Genomic DNA, 22,889 nt, shown 5'->3' on the forward strand with positions numbered 1-22,889 from the left:
CATATTTTCTTCTCCTTCCCTTTTAGGTTGATTCTTCAATGATCCGACTGTCCGGATTCTCGTTCGTTCTACCCGTGCGCTGATGGGCCTGCAGTTTGTGAGGTTGCACCGGTGTGCTTCAAGTTCCAGTTCATTTGGTTTGAGTTCCTGTGGGGATGTTCGTTTCGGAGTCCCACGGTTCCAGTTTATTGTTGGCCTGTTCGCATGACATGATTTGAAAGAAAGAGGAAGATTGTGAGGAGTGGCTGGTTATTATACTGGCTGTAACAGGGGGAGTGGCCTGTTGCCTAGGTCACTAGTTTTTTCTCTTCCTGTCCTGTATTTGCTGCTATCGTTTTCAGTAAAGAAAGAGAATGCAATACTCGCCTCCGTGTCTTTAATAAAATCATGACTTTCGTGAAACTAGCAAAATCCTACAATTATTGCATTGTACTTATTTTGAGCTAAAAATAATTTTTTCAATTGGTCTTTATTAAAAATGATGAGCCCTTTTCCTTGCACAGCTTTGAGTTTATCTATTAGCAGGATCTGTATTTTCTCTCTGCTCTGTCAGGCAGGACAATGATGGGCTCCTTATTTGTTACCTTTGACATTATAAAGCTCAATTCTTATCTTACTGATAATAATAAGTGTTTGTGACCTTTTAGTAATTTAGAGATAAGGGTTATTAGATGGCCAGCACAAAGTGAAAGTACCATTTACACAGATAGAAAAACAGTAAACTCTTTGTGACAGAACAGCTCAATATTATTAATAAAGACCAATTGAAAAAATGATTTTTAGACAAAAATGAGTAAAATGCAATCATACAAAATTCCCCCAAAGGTGTACATAGCCTTTAAGCAGCTTTAGTTTATTTTTTTGGGTAGATAAAAATACAATGTTGTCATAGCAACACTGCAACAAAGTAAAACATTTCAAGAGACAAATGAAATGAAAAAAAGTCAATGTATAATATAACACTTACCAATCCCACATGGGTACTTTGCTTAAACCTCTGGTAGTCCTTCTCACTCATAGATATAAAGATGTCCGCTAAAGCACCAAGAGATGTTGCAATTCCCTTAAAATAAAGCATAAAAATAAACACAGAGAGGCGGACTAAAGAACATAAATAATTATTAATTTGCCTATGACTAATAAGTCATAAGATTATGAAAACAATGTGTAGCTTGCATAAAACAGCAAGAACATGTGGTCACTGAGCACATTATTGCCGCTGCTTATATGGCTTAGAGCAAGGGATGGGTTTTACACTGGAAAGGATTAGACTTTCCTTGTGCTTTCCTCCTGCCTAATCTTTTTCGGACTATAATAATTGATCAATTACTTAAAACAGTAATTAGTGCCACAGATTACTGAGCAAGCTAAAACTTCCTCCTTGCATCTCATTATCAGAGAGTGCAAAGAGCCGTATGATTGCACCTGAGACTGCCCTGTCATTAAATTGTTTGCCTTTGTGCCTAACTTGAAAGCTATCACTTTAGCTTTTAGAAATAGTAAAGAATTACATAGGTGGAGAGAACCCACCAAGCTACTCCCACCTTTCTGATGTTGTAGAATGAAAGAAAGGCTGAATTAACTGTCTACAAGAGCATCAGTTATAACGCCACTAGCCTGGATAGCTCAATCCAATGCAGTCAAATTTACCTTTTTGTCAGGAATGGGGAGTTCATAAAAACCAACAATAGAGGCCCAGATCAGCTCAGCTGCTTCATACCACATGCCTGCAATCCAGAAGGAACAGTGTTCTAATTAGCCAGGTACAATTAATACAATCAAGTACAGATTTTAAAATCTTTAGGATGAACTTGCAATATTGGAAAACATGCATGAAACAGTTATACAATGCCTATTAACAGTGAATGGGCATATGTTCCTTGTAAAAATGAAAAATACTGACACATCCTTTGACAGTTTATTTATTTCAGTTCATGATAATGTGTCTATAGTATCCAAATTGTTTACATTGCAGTTCTGGGCTCCGTTTGTATCCTCAGTTGGTAGCTCAGTCCATTTTTGACTGCAAGGATAGTGCAGCCTACATTGCTATTCCTGTCTTCAAAATGGTGAAAACCCTGATGAAACCCTGGTGGGCTCCATTATACTTCAGTATGGTTTGTTGAGAGCTGACAACTCTGTCGATTAGCTGTTCACTTGATTGGGACAATGTTGCAGTACCCAGAACAGACTCTACTTCATGTACAGTATTCCCTGGTACAGCCCGCTCCTCCAGTCCCATGTGATGAAATCCATTCATCAGCAGCATCCATTGAATAACAATATGGACGGACTGAGGAACTAGTACATGCACTGTGAAGTGCACATTGTTGGCCAAAGGAAACTGCTGATGGATGGTTCTGGTGACATGACCTCCATCGGAGAGAATTTCGGGATTGGAGCGCTGGTCTGTCAGTGAGAAGGATCGAAATAAACAAGCAATAAAACAAGGGTAAGCAATTTAAAACCTACCGGTCATACAGATAAATGATGGCCAGACCTGCCGATTTCAGCAGGACTGGCCAGCCATCTAATGTACAAGGGGATTTCAACATAACTGATGATTTTTTTTTTCTGGGAGATAAGTCAAAACCAAAGGTGTCTGCAGTGACTAATGCTGGATTTATACAGCCCAATATTTGCGCCAATTATCGGGAACGAACGTACTACAAACCCTCATTCCCGATAATCTGCCCTTCAAAAGGTGCTGCAGATGATGAACGAGCAAAATGCTTGTTCATCGGGTGAAATGATCTGAATCATTGTTTCTGGGCAGCAGATCATCTAAACAGCACTCTGCTGCCCAGGAGCAATGATTTTGTTTGGGGACAAGTGATAGCAGCAGTGATTGCTTGTTCTCATATTGTGGAGGTGATCGTTGCATGTAAATGCAGTGCTTCACCTCCACTTAACGAGCAGCTGACTGTCGGGAAGGAACGCTTCCTTCCTGACAATTGGCTGCTCCTCGAATAGTCTAAGTGCACCTTTAGTCTCCTTTCCAAATTCACAACAAATGCACGCTTGCACTTGTATGGAGAATCGGAGACATAGCTGTTGCCTGAATGAGCAGCTAACAGCAGGTGTCTCATAAGAATGGCCAGCCTAAGGGGCCCTTTACATGGGCCGAGAACTGAACAGATCATCGTTCATAGTAACGCTCGTTAGAGATGATCTGGTGGCGTAAATGCACCACCGATTACCTGATTAATGAGCAAAATGCTCGTTCATTGGGTAATTGGATTGTTTGTGCAGCACAAGAAATCCTTGTTTCCTGGTGGCAGATTGTGCTGTGTAAACACGATCTACGGAAAGAACAAGTCTGTATGGGGAAGAGCGATGGCATTAGCGATCGCTCCTCCTCATACTCTGGAGGAGCTGGAGGAGAAAGCTGTAAACTGGCGCTATACATTTACAACATTTTGGGTTTAACACCCAGGACCAAGAGCTGTACATGTACATGGTCATTATCAGGTTAATCTGTAGAAGATTATTGTTCACTTGGTAGCAGAGGCGTAACGATCGCGGTCGCAGAGGGTGCGACCGCGACCGGGCCCGGTGGGGGAAGGGGAATGCCGCACTCACGTGTAATGGGAGCGCTCTGACGGGGCCTGGCATGAAGAGTACAGTGAGAATGCCGGGCTATACATTGGTATGGCTCAGTCTTACAGGCCAGCACAGCGCCCCCTGCTGGTGATTTCACAGGGGCCATCCCTTCTTTATGCGATTATTTTTTTTTTCTCTATCACCACAGGTACCTTGTTCTGGATGCAGCGGACATCACGCCGACGCCAGCGACGCCCTGGATAAGGTAGGACTAGATTTTATTAGGACTGGGTGAGTGTAGCCATGCATTGGGCTTAGGGCTCTTTAACACGAGCGGATCCTGTGCGGGTAATCCGCTGCGTGAAGGCGAGCCAAGCCCCGTTCCGGACAGCAGAGACACAGAGCATTAACATGATTGATAATGCTCCGTGCCTCTCTGTGATCTTTTTACTACAAAATCATGGTGACAACTTTATCTCACTGTGATTTTGTAGTAAAAAGATCACAGAGAGGCACGGAGAATTATCAATCATGTTAATGCTCCGTGTCCCTGCTGTCCGGAACGGGGCTTGGCCCTCTTTCACGCAGCGGATTACGCGCACGACATCCGCTCGTGTGAAAGAGCCCTTAGTGTAAAGAAAATCTGCCATCTCTTTGTAAAAAGCTTGCAATGGGGTCTATAACACTCTAGTTACGCCACTGCTTGGTAGCCATATAGAATAAAAATGTGTTCATGTTCTAATCTTACCTTTATTACTTCCTGTATTAGGATCCATTCACACATCCGTATGTGTTTTGCAAATCCACGGATCTGCAAAACATGGGCACCGGCAATGTGCGTTCCGCATTTTGCCAGCAATAGAAAATGCGTGTCCGCAATTGCAGACAGGAATAGGACATGTTCTATTTTTTTCGGGAACGGAATTGCGTACCCGGAAAAGCGGATCCGCATTTCCGGATCCAGGCAGCACATAGTGTGGCGAAATAGAAATGAATGAATCCACAATTCCGTTCTGCAAAATGCGGAACAGAATTGCGGACGTGTGAATGGAGCCTTAATCTGAGGTTGATTGTAAACATTTAAAGCTACATTTATATAAGTGTGTAAAATAAACAAAGACAGCCGTCAGGTGGAGAAAGTGGGGTAAAGGCAATTGGCCTAGTATTGTCACGGATGATGTTGCAGATAGCTGGAATTTAGGAATAAACGTCCGACTGGTTTGATCCCAAACTAAGGAGCATATAGGTGAGCCCTATAAAACCCTAAGAGCTCTCCCTGACTAATAAGCCCATGCAAGGGTCTCAATGGTAGACGATTGCATGCCCACGTACCTAAGACTGTGTGACACCTGAAAACCCTTTAATAGTGAGGGGACACGACCACCGGCTCCCTGCACTTAATACGGACGGAGTTAGGGTCACCTAGAATCAAGCCAGCAAGGAAACACAATACATGAAAAGACTTATCTTAGCAAACAGCAGCAGCAGCAGCCTCCAGCAGTGAACACTTCATCCAGGAAGTAGTATAAACCGCAAAGTGAGGCAGTTTGGGAGGGAATATAAAGGGAGACGATTAGTCTAAATAGGTGACACCTGGGAGAAAGAAAGGAGATGACAAAGTGAAACCAAAACAAGAACGTCATGCAAGAGGTAGAGAAGGACGTCTGCCAGACCTTCTCACAGAACTGGCGGTGACAGTACCCCTCCCTCTAGGGGTGGACTCCGGACACTCAAAGCCCACCTTCTCAGGATGAGACCTATGGAAAGCCTGATGAGACGAGTGGCCTTAATGTCCGCCACTGGGACCCACATCCTCTCCTCAGGACCATAACCCTCCCAATGAACGAGGTACTGGAGAGAACCGCGGATAATGCGAGAATCCACAATCCTAGAGACCTGAAATTCAAGATTACCATCAACAACAATCGGAGGAGGAGGCAAAAGGTTGGACATAAGGTTTTAATAGGGACCTGTGAAAAACATTATGGATCTTCAAAGTCTGAGGAAGATCAAGATGGAAGGCAACGGGATTGATGACGGACAAGATCTTGTAAGGCCCAATAAACTTAGGACCCAACTTCCAGGAGGGAACCTTCAATTTCCGCATCAACCTTGCCAATAGTAGCAAATGGAAAGTTTTTAGAGGGATTTTTTTTATTTCCCTCAGAAAACTCCATGAATCTCCTAGAGGGGCAAACATTAGCCAAATGATTTATACCCCTACAACAGAAACAAACCCTCCACTGAGAGCTGAATCCTCTACTATCAGAGGCAAGCAAACCCAGCTGCATGGCCTCCTCCTCAGAGGGGATTGAGAGAGACTGAGACATCTGCACACTGAATGAGACAGCCCCACTGTCCTTGGGCTGAGTATGACAGGAAGGAGTAGTCTCCTCTCTCTCTCGCTAAGACGCCTGTCAATACAAACAGCTAGAGACATGGCAGATTCTAACGAGGCTGCTCTCTCATGAAAAGCAAATGCATCTTTCAATCTTTCCGAAAGACCATGGCAAAATTGACTTCAGAGTGCAGCATCATTCCAACCAGTATCAGCTGCCCATCTCCGAAATTCAGAACAATATATCTCTGCGGACTGTGTCCCCTGGCATAAAAGACGCAGTTTAGATTCAGCCAGAGCAATACGATCCGGGTCATCATATATCTGCCCCAGGGCTACAAAAAATTCATCCACCGATCGGAGGGGCCGTGCCCCCACCGGCAGCGGAAAGGCCCAAGACTGAGCGTTATCCCTGAGCAGCGAGATGATGATCCCCACCCTCTGGTCCTCATCACCAGAGGAATTGGGAAGTAGGCGAAAATGGAGTTCGCAAGCCTCTCTAAAGCAAACAAAATTTGCACTACCCCCGGAGAACGTATCCGGAAGCGAGATCTTAGGCTCGGAACAAACTCCATGAACGCCAGCAAAACCGGTCACCTGAAACTGAGACACAGTTTTACGGAGATCTGCTACCTCCAGCGAAAGACCTTGCATGCGGTCAATCAAGGCTGAAACCGGATCCATGCTTAAGACGGTTACGGCGGTTTATTATCACGGATGATGTTGCAGATAGCTGGAACTTATGAATAAACGTCCGACTGGCTTGATCCCAAACTAAGGAGCATATAGGTGAGCCCTATAAAACCCTAAGAGCTCTCCCTGACTGCTATGCCCATGCAAGGGTCTCAATGGTAGACGATTGCATGCCCACGTACCTAAGACTGTGTGACACCTGAAAACCCTATAATAGTGAGGGGACACGACCACCAGCTCCCTGCACTTAATACGGACGAAGTCAGGGTCACCTAGAATCAAGCCAGCAAGGAAACACAATACATGAAAAGACTTATCTGAGCAAACAGCAGCAGCAGCCTCCAGCAGTGAACACTTCATCCAGGAAGTAGTATAAACCGCAAAGTGAGGCAGTATGGGAGGGAATATAAAGGGAGACGATTAGTCTAAATAGGTGACACCTGGGAGAAGGAAAGGAGATGACAAAGTGAAACCATAACAAAGAACGTCATGCAAGAGGCAGAGAAGGACGTCTGCCAGACCTTCTCACAGAACTGGCGGTGACAAGTATGTAGTGGGCATGCTCTAGTTTGCATCCTGCACACTTGCAATATGCTTGTTTAGATACTTAATGGACTTAGAGTGATTAGTGTTTGAATTTTCATATAAACATTTGCATTTGAGCAATTATTATCAAATGAAATAATATGTACCAACTGAATAGCAAGCGTTTTCCATTGATTGGACAAATCCAGAGGTGGACTGGCCATAGACCCTACAGGGAAATTTCCGGGCAGAACAATGCCCAGGGGGCCGCCTGAGTGCTCCTCACAGCTGCCAGCCAGGTACATAACAACATCAAGTACTTAACCCCTTAAGGACACATGACGTACCGGTACGGCATGTTTCCCGAGTCCTTAAGGACACATGACGTACCGGTACGTCATGGCTTTAAATCGTGATGCCGGCGCCGCGGGGGTTAATCGGAACGGGATGCCGGCTGAAATCATTCAGCCGGCATCCTGTAACAATGCGGGGGGGGGGGTCATTTGACCCCCCCCGCATCGACGATCGCAAAAAACCGCAGGTCAATTCAGACCTGCGGTTTTCTGCGTTTCCGGTCCATTCGGGTGTCCTGTGACCCGATGAACCGGAAAAAGACTGCGATCGGTGGCGTAATTATACACCACCTATCGCAGTCCGAGGATTTGGAGAGGCGGTGCTGGCCCTGGTGCTGAACGCCGCTGTCCAGGGTGCTGATTGGTGCAGGGGAGAGAGGCGCGAGATTCAAACTTCCTGCGCTCCTCTCTCCCCTCCTCTTCCTGTCCAGCACCCTGACCGTGCAGCATCGTCCAGCACCAGCTCCTGTGTCCCCCAAATCGGCATCCATCACCCTCCTGCACCCATCGCCACCCAGGTAGGTTAGGGTCAGTGAGGGAGAGGCACCTTTAGGCAGGGATAGAAGGGAAAAGTTAGAAAAAAAAAAAAAAGCACATTTACTCCAAACTTTTTTGTTTCAGCTTTCAGACCCCAGACCCCCTGCCACTTGCCCCCCCGCATCACCCCCCCCCACCAGCCCCCCCCCACCACCAGCCCCCCCACCCCACCAACCCCTCCACCCCCCATCCTTCCCACCGGCCCCTTCCCCCACCACCACTTTTTTTTTTTTCTGCGTGCGCTGACTGGCCGGCACTCTTAGCATCCGGCCACTGTTAGCGCATCGCCCGCCCCACCGCTGATCAGCGTTGAACCGCTGATCAGCAAGTTTGAAATATATATTTTTTTTTTTTTCTAAACACATTTTTTTGCCTGGACTTTTTAGTACGTGAACACCCGTGCCCCCACACACACGCACATAGAATAAAGGTTTACACGCACGCACATACACACGCACACACACACACCCATGGCCCGCCGGATGTTCTCGGTGGAGGAGGCATACGCCCAGATTGCCTCCGACTCAGAGAGCCCCAGTGAGGATGAGGATGACCCCACGTTCCTTTTGTCATCCGCATCCTCCTCATCATCATCGGATGACGATGAGCCACCAAGGCGGCGGAGACGCCGCCAGGCGGAGCCAGGGGCCCCACATGCTAGGGATCCTGTGGCCCACCCTAGTACGAGCCGCCCTGGGGTTCGTACTGGTTTCCCGGCCCACCAAATAAGCCCACCGGAGCCCCCTGCCGATGAACTTAGCTGGTGTCCCCCAGTGGACTTTGAGCCCGAGATTCCGGATTTTGCTGGCAATCCAGGAATCCAGATTCCCACAGTGGGGTTTACTGAAATTGACTTTTTTAGTTTTTTTTTTCAGTAACCCACTGGTGAATCTGATGGTGGAGCAGACGAATCTGTACGCCCAACAGTTCGTCGCTCAAAACCCGGGCTCATTTTTGGCTAGACCCGGTGGCTGGACGCCGGTCAGTGCAGCCGAGATGAGGACATTTTGGGGCCTCGTGCTGCATATGGGTCTAGTGCAAAAACCCAGTGTCAGGCAATACTGGAGTGGGGACATACTCTACCAGACCCCACTGTACAGTACGGCCATGACACGCTCCCGGTTTGAGGCCATCCGGAAATGTCTGCATTATTCCGATAACGCAGCATGTCCCCCCCGAAGTGATCCTGCCTATGACCGGCTGTATAAGATACGGCCGGTCATCGATCACTTTGGGGCCACATTTCAGCAGCCCTACGTACCTGGAAGGGAGGTCGCGGTTGATGAGTCTCTCGTTGCGTTCAAGGGGAGACTCAGTTTCCGCCAATACATTCCCACAAAGCGGGCGAGGTATGGCGTGAAGCTATACAAAATTTGTGAGAGTACCTCAGGGTACACTTACAAATTTCGTGTGTACGAGGGGCGAGATTCCCGGATTCAACCCCCAGAATGTCCCCCCACTCTGGGTGTTACCGGGAAACTCGTGTGGGACCTTATGTACCCACTGCTGGATAAGGGTTACCACTTGTACGTGGACAACTTTTATACCAGCATTCCCTTGTTCAGGTCCCTTGCCGCCAGATCCACGTTCGCTTGTGGGACCGTGCGGAAAAATCAACGCGGCCTCCCTGCCCACCCCCTCCAGGTACCTATCCCCAGGGGTAAGACCCGTGCCCTTACCAGTGGAAGCCTGTTGCTGGTCAGGTATAAGGACAAGAGGGATGTCCTTATGCTGTCCACAATCCACAGTAACAGCACCACCCCCCGTCTCTGTGCGAGGTACCGCGGCAACGGTCCTCAAGCCCGATTGTATCGTCGACTACAATCGGTATATGGGAGGAGTTGATCTCTCTGATCAAGTCCTCAAGCCATATAATGCCATGCGCAAAACTCGGGCATGGTACAAAAAAGTTGCGGTCTACTTGGTACAGGTTGCCATGTACAACTCTTTTGTACTATCCCGAAGCGCTGGCAGCACAGGGACATTCCTCCAATTCTATGAGGCAGTCCTCAAGGCCCTGATCTTTTCGGACCGGGAAAGAGCAGGCCGGAGTACCTCGGGAACTGGAGGCGCCCGGATCGTCCCTGGCCAACACTTTCCAGGTGTGGTCCCCCATACTGGAAAGAAGGGACGAACCCAAAAAAGATGCAGAGTGTGTCACAAGAGGGGGATACGGAAGGACACCACCACTCAATGTGACACTTGCCCCGATCATCCGGGCCTCTGCGTTATCGATTGCTTCAGGGAGTATCACACTTCCATGGAGTACTAAATTTTTATAATCTCCAACAGTCCCCTAGAGAACATAAAAAACTATGTCTCTCAGACTTTGGAGACACAGAAACAATTTTTTTTCCCCAAAAAAATATTAGTTTTAGTGCAGGCATCCTCAAACTGCGGCCCTCCAGATGTTGTAAAACTATAACTCCCAGCATACCCAGACAACCTACAGCCATCAGCAGGGCATGGTGGGAATTGTAGTTTTACAACATCTGGAGGGCCGCAGTTTTAGGATGCCTGCTTAGTGTCTCCAAAGTCTGAGAGCCATACATATTGGGCATCGTCGCGTGCGTAAAAGTCGTCGCTATAAAAATAACATTTGACCAAACCCCTCGGATTAACAGCGTTAAAAATATAAAATAAAAACGGTGCCAAAACACCCATTTTTGGGCAAAATTTCCATTTGAATCCTTTTTTTCCAGTAATAAAGCAAGGGTTAACAGCCAAAAAAACTCAATATTTATGGCCCTGATTCTGTAGTTTGCAGAAACACCCCATATATGGTCGTAAATGGCTATATAGCCGCACGGCAGGGCATAGAACGAAGGGAACTCCATATGGTTTATGGAAGGCAGATTTTGATGGACAGTTTTTTTTTTTGACACCATGTCCCATTAGAAGCCCCCCCTGATGTAGCCTAGACTTAGAAACTCCAAAAAAGTGACCCCATCTAAGAAACTACACCCCTCAAGGTATTCAAAAGTTACTTTACAAACTTTGTTAACCCTTTAGGTGTTCCACAAAACGAAATAGCGAATGTAGAAAATTTTAGAATTTTATTTTTTTGTTACCTTGCCTCAAAAAAGTGTAATATAGAGCAACCAAAAATCATATTTACCCCTAAAATAGTCCCAAAACAACAACCACCTTATCCCGTAGTTTCCTAGATGGGGTCACTTTTATGGAGTTTCTACTCTAGGGGTGCATCAGGGGGCTTGAAAGGGTACATGGTGTAAATAAACCAGTCCAGCAAAATCTGCCTTCCAAAAACCGTATGGCGTTCCCCTTCTTCTATGTCCTGCCGTTTAGCCAAATAGTAGTTTACGACCACATTTGGGGTGTTTCTGCGAACTACAGAATCAGGGCAACCCATTTTGAGTTTTGTTTGGCTGTTAACCCTTGTTTTACTCCTGGAAAAAATAGATTATATTGGAAAATTTTCCAAAAAATAGAAATTTCAAAATTGTTTCTCCATCTGCCATTAACTCTTGTGGAACACCTAAAGGGTTAACAAAGTTTGTAAACCCAGTTTTGAATACCTTCAGGGGTGTACTTTCTTAGATGGAGTCACTTTTTTGAAATTTCTATTCTAGGGGTGCAACAGGGGGCTTCAAATGGGACATGGTATAAACAAAACCTCCCCTCCTTCTATGTGCTACCGTTCGGCCAAACAGTAGTTTACGACCACATATGGGGTGTTTTTGCAAAGTACAGAATCAGGGCAACCCATTTTGAGTGTTGTTTGGCAGTTAACCCTTGTTTTACTCCTGGAAAAAATTGATTATATTGGAAAATTTTCCAAAAAATAGAAATTTCAAAATTGTTTCTCCATCTGCCATTAACTCTTGTGGAACACCTAAAAGGTTAACAAAGTTTGTAAACCCAGTTTTGAATACCTTGAGGGGTGTACTTTCTTAAATGGAGTCACTTTTTTGAAATTTCTATTCTAGGGGTGCAACAGGGGGCTTCAAATGGGACATGGTATAAACAAAACCAGTCCTGCCAAATCTGCCTTCCAAAACCCATATGGTGTTCCCCTCCTTCTATGTGCTACCGTTCGGCCAAACAGTAGTTTACGACCACATATGGGGTGTTTTTGCAAACTACAGAATCAGGGCAACCCATTTTGAGTGTTGTTTGGCAGTTAACCCTTGTTTTACTCCTGGAAAAAATTGATTATATTGGAAAATTTTCCAAAAAATAGAAATTTCAAAATTGTTTCTCCATCTGCCATTAACTCTTGTGGAACACCTAAAGGGTTAACAAAGTTTGTAAACCCAGTTTTGAATACCTTGAGGGGTGTACTTTCTTAGATGGAGTCACTTTTTTGAAATTTCTATTCTAGGGGTGCAACAGGGGGCTTCAAATGGGACATGGTATAAACAAGACCAGTCCTGCCAAATCTGCCTTCCAAAACCCATATGGTGTTCCCCTCCTTTAAGGGTTAATAAAGTTTGAAAAAACAGTTTTGAATACCTTGAGGGGTGTAGTTTCTAGAATGGGATCATTTTTGGGAGGTCTCTATAATCTAAGCCTCACAATATGACTTCAAACCTGAACTGGTCCATAAAAAGTGGGATTTTGAAGATTTCTGAAAAATTTCAAAATTTGCTTCTAAACTTCTAAGCTTTGTAACATCCCCAAAAAATAAAATATCATTCCCAAAATGCTACAAACATGAAGTAGACATATAGGGAATGTAAAGTCATCACAATTTTTGGGGGTATTACTATGTATTACAGAAGTAGAGAAACTGAAACTTTGAAATTTGCTAATTTTTCAAATTTTTGGGTAAAAATTGTATTTTTTTATGCAAAAAAATTAACTTTTTTGACCCAATTTTAGCAGTGTCATGAAGTACAATATGTGACGAAAAAACAATCTCAGAACGGCCTGGGTAAGTCAAAGCGTTTTAAAGTTATGAGCACTTAAAGTGACACTGGTCAGATTTTCAAAAAATGACCTGGTCCTTAAGGTGAAATAAGGCTGTGTCCTTAAGGGGTTAAGGACTTAGGGCGTACCGGTACGCCCTATTTCCCGAATCCTTAAGGACTCAGGGCGTACCGGTACGTCCTAAGTTTAAATCGCGATTGCGGCGCCGCAGGGGTTAATCCGAACAGGATGCCGGCTGAAATCATTCAGCCGGCATCCTGTCACAACGCCAGGGGGAAACATGTGACCCCCCGTATCGGCGATCGCCACAAACCGCAGGTCAATTCAGACCTGCGGTTTGCTGCGCTTTCTGCAGTTTCTGATCCCCGCGGTCCCTGACCGCGGGGATCAGAAACTTTAAAATGCCCAAAATGTAGATTTTTCACCCCCCCTGCACCCCTGAATGATTTTATGTTGGCGGGTGGTGCAGAGGGGAGGTTGCAGGCGGTGCGGGAGGCGGGTGTTGCGGCAGGCGGGATCGCAATCCCCCGCCCGCCTCCTCTTGAAAATTCATTGGTGGCCAGTGGTTATACCAGAGTGTAAGCACATTGCTGACACTCTGGTATAAACGGCGGACATCTGTGCAGATGTCAGCCGTTTAACCCTTTCCATACCGCGGTCCGTACGGACCGCTGTATAGAAAAGGTTAACAGTCAGGGTCAGGGAGCTCCCTCCCTCTCCCATCGGGGGGCTGCTGTGCCTTTGCAGCCCCCAGACAGGATGGGGTGACAGAGGGAGGGAGCCCACCTCCTTATTCTTCCCCGTCTGCTCAGTTGTGGCCACAACCGAGCAGACGGGGAAGGTTCCCATGGCAACAGGACGCCTTCTCAGGCATCCTGCTGTCCATGGTGCTGAACAGATCTGTGCTAAAGGCATAGATCTGTTCAGTCAAAGTGTAAGTAAAATACAGTACAATACACTATACACTATACATTTATCACTGAATAAAAATAAAAAAAATAAAATACACTACACATATTAGGTATTGCCGCGTCCATAACGACCTGATATATAAAACGGTCATGTTACTTTCCCCGCACGGTAAACGCCATAAAAATAAAAACTATGAGAAAATTGAAATTTTGCCCACCTTACTTCCCAAAAAAGGTAATAAAAGTGATCAAAAAAGTTGCATGTACGCCAAAATAGTACCAATCAAACCGTCATCTCATCCCGCAAAAATCATACCCTACCCAAGATAATCGCCCAAAAACTGAAAAAACTATGACTCTTAGACTATGGAAACACTAAAACATAATTTTTTTTGTTTCAAAAATTAAATCATCGTGTAAAACTTACATAAATAAAGAAAAAGTATACATATTAGGTCAGGGGTGTGGAAATAAAAAAAAAAAATACTTGTCGAAGGACTAAAGGGGGGGCTCAATCTACTTGTCCCTCATGACCATCTAGTTGTCCTGAACTTATACTAACGTTATACTGTATGGGGGCGGGGGCCACAAGGCGATGTTATACTGTATGGGGCGGGGGCCACAAGGAGATGTTATGCTGTATGGGGCGGGGGCCACAAGGAGACGTTATGCTGTATGGGGGCAGGGCCACAAGGAGACGTTATGCTGTATGGGGGCGGGGGCCACAAGGAGACGTTATGCTGTATGGGGGCAGGGCCACAAGGAGATGTCATGCTGTATGGGGCGGGGGCCACAAGGAGACGTTATGCTGTATGGGGGCGGGGGCCACAGGGAGATGTTATACTGTATGGGGGTGGGGGCCACAGGGAGACGTTATATTGTATGGGGGCGGGGGCCACAGGGTGACGTTATACTGTATGGGGGCAGGGGCCACAGGGTGACGCTATACTGTGCGGGGGCAGCCGCTCGGTGACGTTATACTGTATGGGGGCAAGAGGGAGACGTTATACTGTATGGGGGCCACAAGGAGACGTTATACTGTATGGGGGCCACAAGGAGACATTATACTGTATGGGGGCAACAGGGAGACATTATAGTTTATCAAGTGCCACGTGCAGTGCAGATTGCAGGCAGGGCCAGAGCCTCAGAAGACAGACAGCACAACCTTTATTTCTGACACCCCTGCAGATGAGCGTTCCTCCCGGAGCCTGTCCACATCGCAGCTCCCGGCCTGACCTGCAAGCGCTGACTGGGGTCACATAGCATTATACTGATTTATGATGCTATGTAACCCTTACAGTTCTGGAATGTATTGGATAACACTGACATAATGCTGTCAGTGTTATCCAACACATTCCAGAACTGTAAGGGTTACATAGCATCATAAATCAGTATAATGCTATGTGACCCCAGTCAGCGCTTGCAGGTCAGGCCGGGAGCTGCGATGTGGACAGGCTCCGGGAGGAACGCTCATCTGCAGGGGGCCGTAGGGTCTCTCACTCCTCTTCTCCCATCTTGGCCTGCAATTACTCAGTCTCTGGAGACGGTGTGCTGACTTACTGTGCGCTCCTGTGCTGGTAGGTGGGCGGAGACTTCGATACAGGAGCTGGGAGGAGCGGGGGCCGCCTGCAGGAAGTGATATGTACGGTACTCATATGCACGATGCAGGCTGACATAGATGTAGGAGCGGTCAGCTCGCGGCTAGCATATGACCGCTCCTATTACTGCCCAACCGACATGTCCCTGCTACTTGCCCGCACAGGGCTAAACAACTGTTCAAACTACTTGCCCGGCGCCCGGAACTGCATGTCCCGGGCGTCGGGCGATAGGAATTCCACACCCCTGTAGGTATCGCCGCGTACGTGACAACCTGCTCTATAAAAATACCACATGATCTTAACCTGTCAGAATGTTGTAAATAACAAAAAAAAAAAAAACGGTGCCAAAAAAGCTATTTCTTGTTATCTTGCCTCACAAAAAGTGTAATATAGAGCAACCAAAAATCATATGTACCCTAAACTAGTACCAACAAAACTGCCACCCTATCCCGTAGTTTCTAAAATGGGGTCACTTTTTTGGAGTTTCTACTCTAGGGGTGCATCAGGGGGGCTTCAAATGGGACATGGTGTCAAAAAAAACAATCCAGCAAAATCTGCCTTCCAAAAGCCGTACGGCATTCCTTTCCTTCTGCGCCCTGCCGTGTGCCCGTACAGCAGTTTACGACCAAATATGGGGTGTTTCTGTAAACTACAGATTCAGGGCCATAAATAATGAGTTTTGTTTGGCTGTTAACCCTTGCTTTGTAACTGGAAAAAAAATATTAAAATGGAAAATCTGCCAAAAATGTGAAATTTTGAAATTGTATCTCTATTTTCTATAAAATCTTGTGCAACACCTAAAGGGTTAACAAAGTTTGTAAAATCAGTTTTGAATACCTTGAGGGATGTAGTTTCTTAGATGGGGTCACTTTTATGGAGTTTCTACTCAAGGGGTGCATCAGGGGGGCTTCAAATGGGACATGGTGTAAAAAAAAACAGTCCAGCAAAATCTGCCTTCTAAAAACCATACGGCGCACCTTTCCCTCTACGCCCTACTGTGTGCCCGTACAGTAGTTTACGGCCACATATGGGGTGTTTCTGCAAACTACAGAATCGGGGCAACAAATATAGCATTTTGTTTGGCTGTTAACCCTTGCTTTGTTACTGGAAAAAATTGATTAAAATGGAAAATTTGCCCAAAAATCTAAATTCTAAAATTTTAACACCATTTGCCATTAACTCTTGTGGAACACCTAAAGGGTTAACAAAGTTTGTAAAATCAGTTTTGAATACCTTGAGGGGTGTAGTTTATAGAATGGGGTCATTTTTGGGTGGTTTCTATTATGTAAGCCTCGCAAAGTGACTTCAGACCTGAACTGGTCCCTAAATATTTGGTTTTTGAAAATTTTTGAAAAATTTCAAGATTTGCTTCTAAACTTCTAAGCCTTGTAACATCCCCAAAAAATAAAATATCATTCCCAAAATGATCCAAACATGAAGTAGATATATGGGGAATGTAAAGTAATAACTATTTTTGGAGGTATTACTATGTATTATAGAAGTAGAGAAATTGAAACTTGGAAATTTGCAATTTTTTACAAATTTTGGGTAAATTTGGTATTTTTTTTATAAATAAAAATGATTTTTTTTTACTTCATTTTACCAGTGTCATGAAGTACACTATGTGACAAAAAAACATTCTCAGAATCGTCTGGATAAGTCAAAGCGTTTTAAAGTTATCAGCACTTAAAGTGACACTGGTCAGATTTGCAAAAAATGGCCAAGTCCTTGAGGTGAAATAGGGCTGAGTCCTTAAGGGGTTAAGCACCTGGCCAACGGCCGCATGTACCCTGCTGAATTCAACTGTATTGCCATTCTCAGGATGGTGATACAGTTAAAGGCTGTACACTAGAGATGAGCGAATTTCATATTTTGAAATTTGTTTGCCCTTCGTTTGGTGGAAAAAGCAGAATTGCATTACCATGGACCAAACGCAATTCTATGACAGAAAGCATAACGGAATGTCTTTAGAGGCATTCCGTTATTCATTCCATCATAATAGAAGTCTATAACTTCCGTTTCCGTTATGCAGGGGAGTCCTCTCCTGCATAACGGAAACGGAAGTTATAGACTTCTATTATGATGGAATGAATAACGGAATGCCTCTAAAGGCATTCCGTTATACATTCCGTCATAGAATTGCGTTATGGTCCGTGGTAACGGAATCCATAACGCAATTCTGCTTTTACCACCAAATGAAGCGCAAACAAATTTCATAACATGAAATTCGTTCATCCCTACTGTACACCTTTGGAGGCAATTTTTTTTTATGATTGCATTTTATTTACTTTTGGCTGAAAATCTTTTTTTCAATTGGCCTTTATTAACAATATTCAGACGTTCTGCCACAAAGGGTTAACTGTTTTTCTAGCTGTGTGATTGGTACTTTAACTTTCACTTTGTGCGGTCATGTAATAAGCCTTATCTCTAAATTAATGAGAGGTCATAAACACTTATTTAAGGCTAATTTCACACTAGCGTTCAGAGCGGGTCCGTCTGATGTCTGCTCAGACGGATCCGCTCCTATAATGCAGACGTTTGTATCCGTTCAGAACGGATCCGTCTGCATTATAGTTTGAAAAGAAACTAAGTCTGAAAGTAGCCTGAACGGATCCGTCCAGACTTTACATTGAAAGTCAATGGGGGACGGATCCGTTTGAAGATTGAGCCATATGGTGTCATCTTCAAGCGGATCCGTCCCCATTGACTTCCATTGTAAGTCTGGACGGATCCGCTTGCCTCCGCACGGCCAGGCGGACACCCGAACGCTGCAAGCAGCGTTCAGGTGTCCGCTCGCTGAGCGGAGCGGAGGCTGAACGCTGGCAGACTGATGCATTCTCAGCGGATCCGCGTCCACTGAGAATGCATTAGGGCTGAACGGTTGCGTTCGGGGCCGCTTGTGAGCCCCTTCAAACGGAGCTCACGAGCGGACACCCGAACGCAGGTGTGAAAGTAGCCTAAGCCACATTCTTATTAGTAAGGTAAGAACTTATATAATGACTGTTTATAATGTCACAGAGCAGAGATAAGGAGTCCGTCTGCTCCTGGTCTGACGGAAAAGACAGAAAATCAAAAGGGTGTACTTGAGCATCTCCGCTCTGTACAGAAAAAAAGGACTCCATATTTTTAATAAAGACCAATTAAAAAAATTATTTTAACTCATAATGAGTACAATGCAAAATTAAATACTGCGATGAAGGAAGCAGTATTATGTGCTGCAATCTGATTCTGCTGAGGCAGCATTTTGTGCTGCACTGTGGTATTTGGTTCTGCAGGGGTTGTATCTTGTGCTGCACTGTGCTATTTGGTTCTGCAGGGGTGGTATCTTGTGCTGCACTGTGCTATTTGGTTCTGCAGGGGTGGTATCTTGTGCTGCACTGTGCTATTTTGTTCTGCAGGGTCGGTATCTTGTGCTGCACTGTGGTATTTTGTTCTGCAGGGGTTGTATCTTGTGCTGCACTGTGCTATTTGGTTCTGCAGGGGTGGTATCTTGTGCTGCACTGTGCTATTTGGTTCTGCAGGGGTGGTATCTTGTGCTGCACTGTGCTATTTGGTTCTGCAGGGGTGGTATCTTGTGCTGCACTGTGCTATTTGGGTCTGCAGGGTCGGTATCTTGTGTTGCACTGTGGTATTTTGTTCTGCAGCGGTGGTATCTTGTGCTGCACTGTGCTATTTGGTTCTGCAGGGGCGGTATGTTGGGCTGCACTATGCTATTTGGTTCTGCAGGGTCGGTATCTTGTGCTGCACTGTGGTATTTTGTTCTGCAGGGGTGGTATCTTGGGGTGCACTGTGGTATTTGGTTCTGCAGGGGCGGTATGTTGGGCTGCACTGTGGTATTTGGTTCTGCAGGTGCAGTATCTTGTGTTGCACTATGGTATTGCTTTACCTTCTGTTATCCCTGCCTACTTGTGTTTCCCTGCCTTCTGTCAAATTGAAACTGCCTACAACATGGGCCACTTTAGTTTTTTTCCAGGGCCACTTTAAGTTCCCAGTCCACCCCTGGACAAATCTGCCCCACTGAGCGTAACTGCCTCGCTAAATCGTCCCTTGTTGCTCATTAATGAAAAAAAACAAACTAAAAATAACATAATCAAAAATGATTTAAAAATATGTTAAGGATAAAAATGTGATTTAAACAATACGTCCTCATAGATTGTAAGCTCTTGGGAGCAGGGCCCTGACTCCTAGTGTTTTAGTTGCATATTAGCCAGTTACTTTTGTTTTGTACATGAACCCTATGAATTTGTAAATCGCCGCGGAATATGGTGGCGCTATATAAGTACATTTTATTATTATTATTATTATTAAGTAATTTTCTGATGGCACATTCCTTTTATGCCATTTGTTATAAATGTTCTATACAATTGTTATAAAAAAAATAGTTTGTACTATAGCCCTATCTAGGCACCAGGGTCTTACAGTGGTTTTGACCATTTTAAAAAGACTTGTAGAATTTCTATCTATTGTATGATATGTGGACTAGTTGCTAAGGCCCTGTCTGATGAATAAATTTACATCTTAAAACAATCACTGCTCCTCCTGCGTTACAGATAATTATAAATTCACTATAACTTATCTCTTCCATACCTTTTTGGTGGGTGGCAGATAAAATTTATTTTTACTTCATAATTTACCTGAGAAGAAGCTGAGATTGGAGTAGAAACACAATCCTTCTATCAACATGCATACTGTAGGTTTGTGCAGTTACTGTTCTGAAGCCTGTATTAGACAGGCAGATCAGCAATCGACAGTAGGGAGGGAAGCGTTCCCTCCTGGAAATCGCTTGCTATCCAACGGAGGAGATCGCTGTAAATACATGCAGTGATCTCCTTCACAGCATGGGGAGGGGCGATCACTATGCCATCGCTCGTCCCCATACTGTCTAGTAGTTTGCCAGCGGCAGATCACTATTAGACAGCACGATTTGCTGCTGGCGAGCACAGATTTTTAAGCATGCTTTACTCGTTCATCGGGCAATCAGCGGCAGTATTACATTGCAAGATGATCGCTAACAAGCGTTCATACGAACACTCGTTAGGGATTATCGTCCAAAGTATCGGCCACTGTAATATAGCCTTTACACATGTATTCATTATCTTATCATGCACTTTACATTTTGCATTTATATGTTTGCATCACTTTAAGGTATGCAGTTTGTGGATTGGTCCAATGTGATCTTAAATGGATTCTCCCTCCCATGTTGACATATGCTGTGAAAAGAACCCAAGGATTGAAAACACATACAGGGGAAACTCGAAAAAAAAATTAATATCGCGCAAAGTTCATTTATTTCAGTAATGCAACTTAAAAGGTAAAACTAATATATGAGATAGACTTATTACATGCAAAGCGAGATATTTCAGGCCTTTATTTGTTATAATTCGGATGATTATGGCTTACAGCTTATGAAACCCCAAAGTCACAATCTCAGGTCCCCTTTGCTCAGGGGGTATGGATTAATTAGCTGACTAGAGTGTGACACTTTGAGCCTAGAATATTGAACCTTTTCACAAAATTCTAATTTTAAGTTGCATTAATGCAATTCCTTTTAAGTTGCATTACTGAAATAAAAGAATTTTTGCACAATATTCAATTTCACCTGTATAATAATATTTCATATTTTGTGAACTAAAACAGATTTTAATCAAGATTTTGGAATAAATCTTAAAGCGTTTTCTACCTTGATGAATAAATGCATGTAAGTAAATGCAAATTAGGCAAAAACAAAAAATAGAATTTAGGTAGTCAGAGTGCAGCTTTAAAATGTATGTAGTTAAACAAGAAGCATGCTATTATATATCAATTTATAATTTATTGATATTGAAAATTCTTCACCTAATTTCTGCAGGATTTGTCCTCGTATCTGTATACAAACAGACTGAACCAGATGTCTATCACTCTCTTCAGAATAATTCCAGGTTCCTGTATATTGAAGGTAAAATTAGAAGCAAAATATGAGGTAAGCAATTAACCATTAACAAGAGTTACACATTTTTAGACTACAGTAGCCTCCATAAATGTATAAGCTGAAAAAAATAACGGGGGGAATTTAAAAAGCCCTGCAGCCCAGAATTCTGGCGTCAAAAAGTTGCTTTGTGATTTTTGGGGCTTGTTTGTGCAAAATGTGCAACATTTTGGGGCACATTTATTAAGACTAGCATTTTGGACGCCAGTCTTAATAAAGCCCCATTGGCGGCGGTGGATCGCTGAAGTTTTGAAGAGGCGCAGGCCCCTTCATAACTTTGACGTATCCAGCGCCGCTTCTATCTAAATGTAAGACAGCTTCCGAGCTGTCTTACATTTAGATCTGAAACAGGCGTAGAGAATGGTAACTGAGATGGTCCTGCCAGCCTGTCCCCTTCCCCGCCCACTTTTTTAGACCTGGCGTGAGTGGGAAGAAGTCGCAGATTGTGGCGCATCTAACTGTTGCGCCGCATCTGTGCCTGAAATATGCCTAACTTAGTCGTATTTCAGCTTGATAAATTACTCATTTTGTATTTTAAACACCATTCATTCCAGCTTTGCAAAGTGAGTGGGAAAGCAGGCCTGTTTAGCCTGTCAAACTGACTGAAGCAGCTTTATCAATTGCGATTTTTTAAAACGTTACAAAAATTGTTGCAATCTTACTTTAGGAAAGTAGTGGTGTAGATATGCACTTTAGACTTAAAAAAATCCCATCATGTCTCCTTCCAAGTTTGCATATTTTTCATAATACTATAACTGATTTGGAGCTTGCTAACTACCCTTTTTCTTAAGAACTTTTAATTTATTAGCAGCAGGATGAGCTTTTCGTTATTAAAGTCCTCTAGGGGTGGTAGGACCATTTAAAGCATCTTTCCTCTGGCACGGCAACCCTCTGTTCCTCTCTAAGGAACTTTTGCTCGGCTACTTTGGGAATTCCCACAGACGTGAATGGAGAGCATGTACAGTGTGCTCTCCTTCACTTCGGAGACCCCATTCTGGTGATAGGAACGGGTCCCAGAAGTCCTAGCGATATGCTATCAATGTCTGAGATGGGCCAACCCAAAATAACTTGCTTAAAGGGGTTTTCCAGTTTTCATCAACATCCTTTAGTATAATTATTTATAAAGATAGCTGTAATTTTGTTATGTATTTCTTTTACCTTTATTGCTCCTATCTTCCATTCTGAGCTGTGGTCACATGACCATGTCCATGCAGCTCTTTATTTTCTGGGATGTTATGAACATGCAGGGACAGTGATGGGGATTGTCTATGTAACTAGCTAGGTGGGAGGAGCTATAAACTATCTGGACACTGTTAGGGACGGTGCTGGAGCTGTGATAGGAAAAGGAGAAGTGCATCATGGGTTTGGTTGGATACAACAGGATTTGCTACATACAGGATGTAATGAAACCAGAGTGATTTGGTTACATGGTGACACATGAATTGTTTTATACCGGATGAAGGAAAAATCTCCCCTACTTTTCTAGTAAGTCCAGGAACTCCTGGATGGTTGGCAACCCTGACAAAACTCATT

The 22,889-nt window shown here is 44.3% G+C and overlaps 1 protein-coding gene across 5 annotated transcripts in view; it reads right to left on the bottom strand.

Annotated features, from left to right (window-relative positions):
- The window catches only part of ALPK1 (alpha kinase 1), a 172,850-nt gene that overhangs the window by 42,116 nt on the left and 107,845 nt on the right, over positions 1-22,889 (bottom strand). For all 5 annotated transcript variants that reach the window (XM_040418354.1, XM_040418355.1, XM_040418356.1 and 2 more), the window contains 3 exons: positions 21,227-21,313; positions 1,651-1,727; positions 968-1,063 (listed from right to left, as the gene is read on the bottom strand). In XM_040418354.1, coding sequence (XP_040274288.1) covers positions 968-1,063; positions 1,651-1,727; positions 21,227-21,313 — 260 coding nt within the window. The remainder of the gene's footprint in view (positions 1-967; positions 1,064-1,650; positions 1,728-21,226; positions 21,314-22,889) is intronic.

The sequence above is a fragment of the Bufo bufo genome, chromosome 2, assembly GCF_905171765.1.
Source record: "Bufo bufo chromosome 2, aBufBuf1.1, whole genome shotgun sequence".
Lineage (NCBI taxonomy): Eukaryota > Metazoa > Chordata > Amphibia > Anura > Bufonidae > Bufo > Bufo bufo.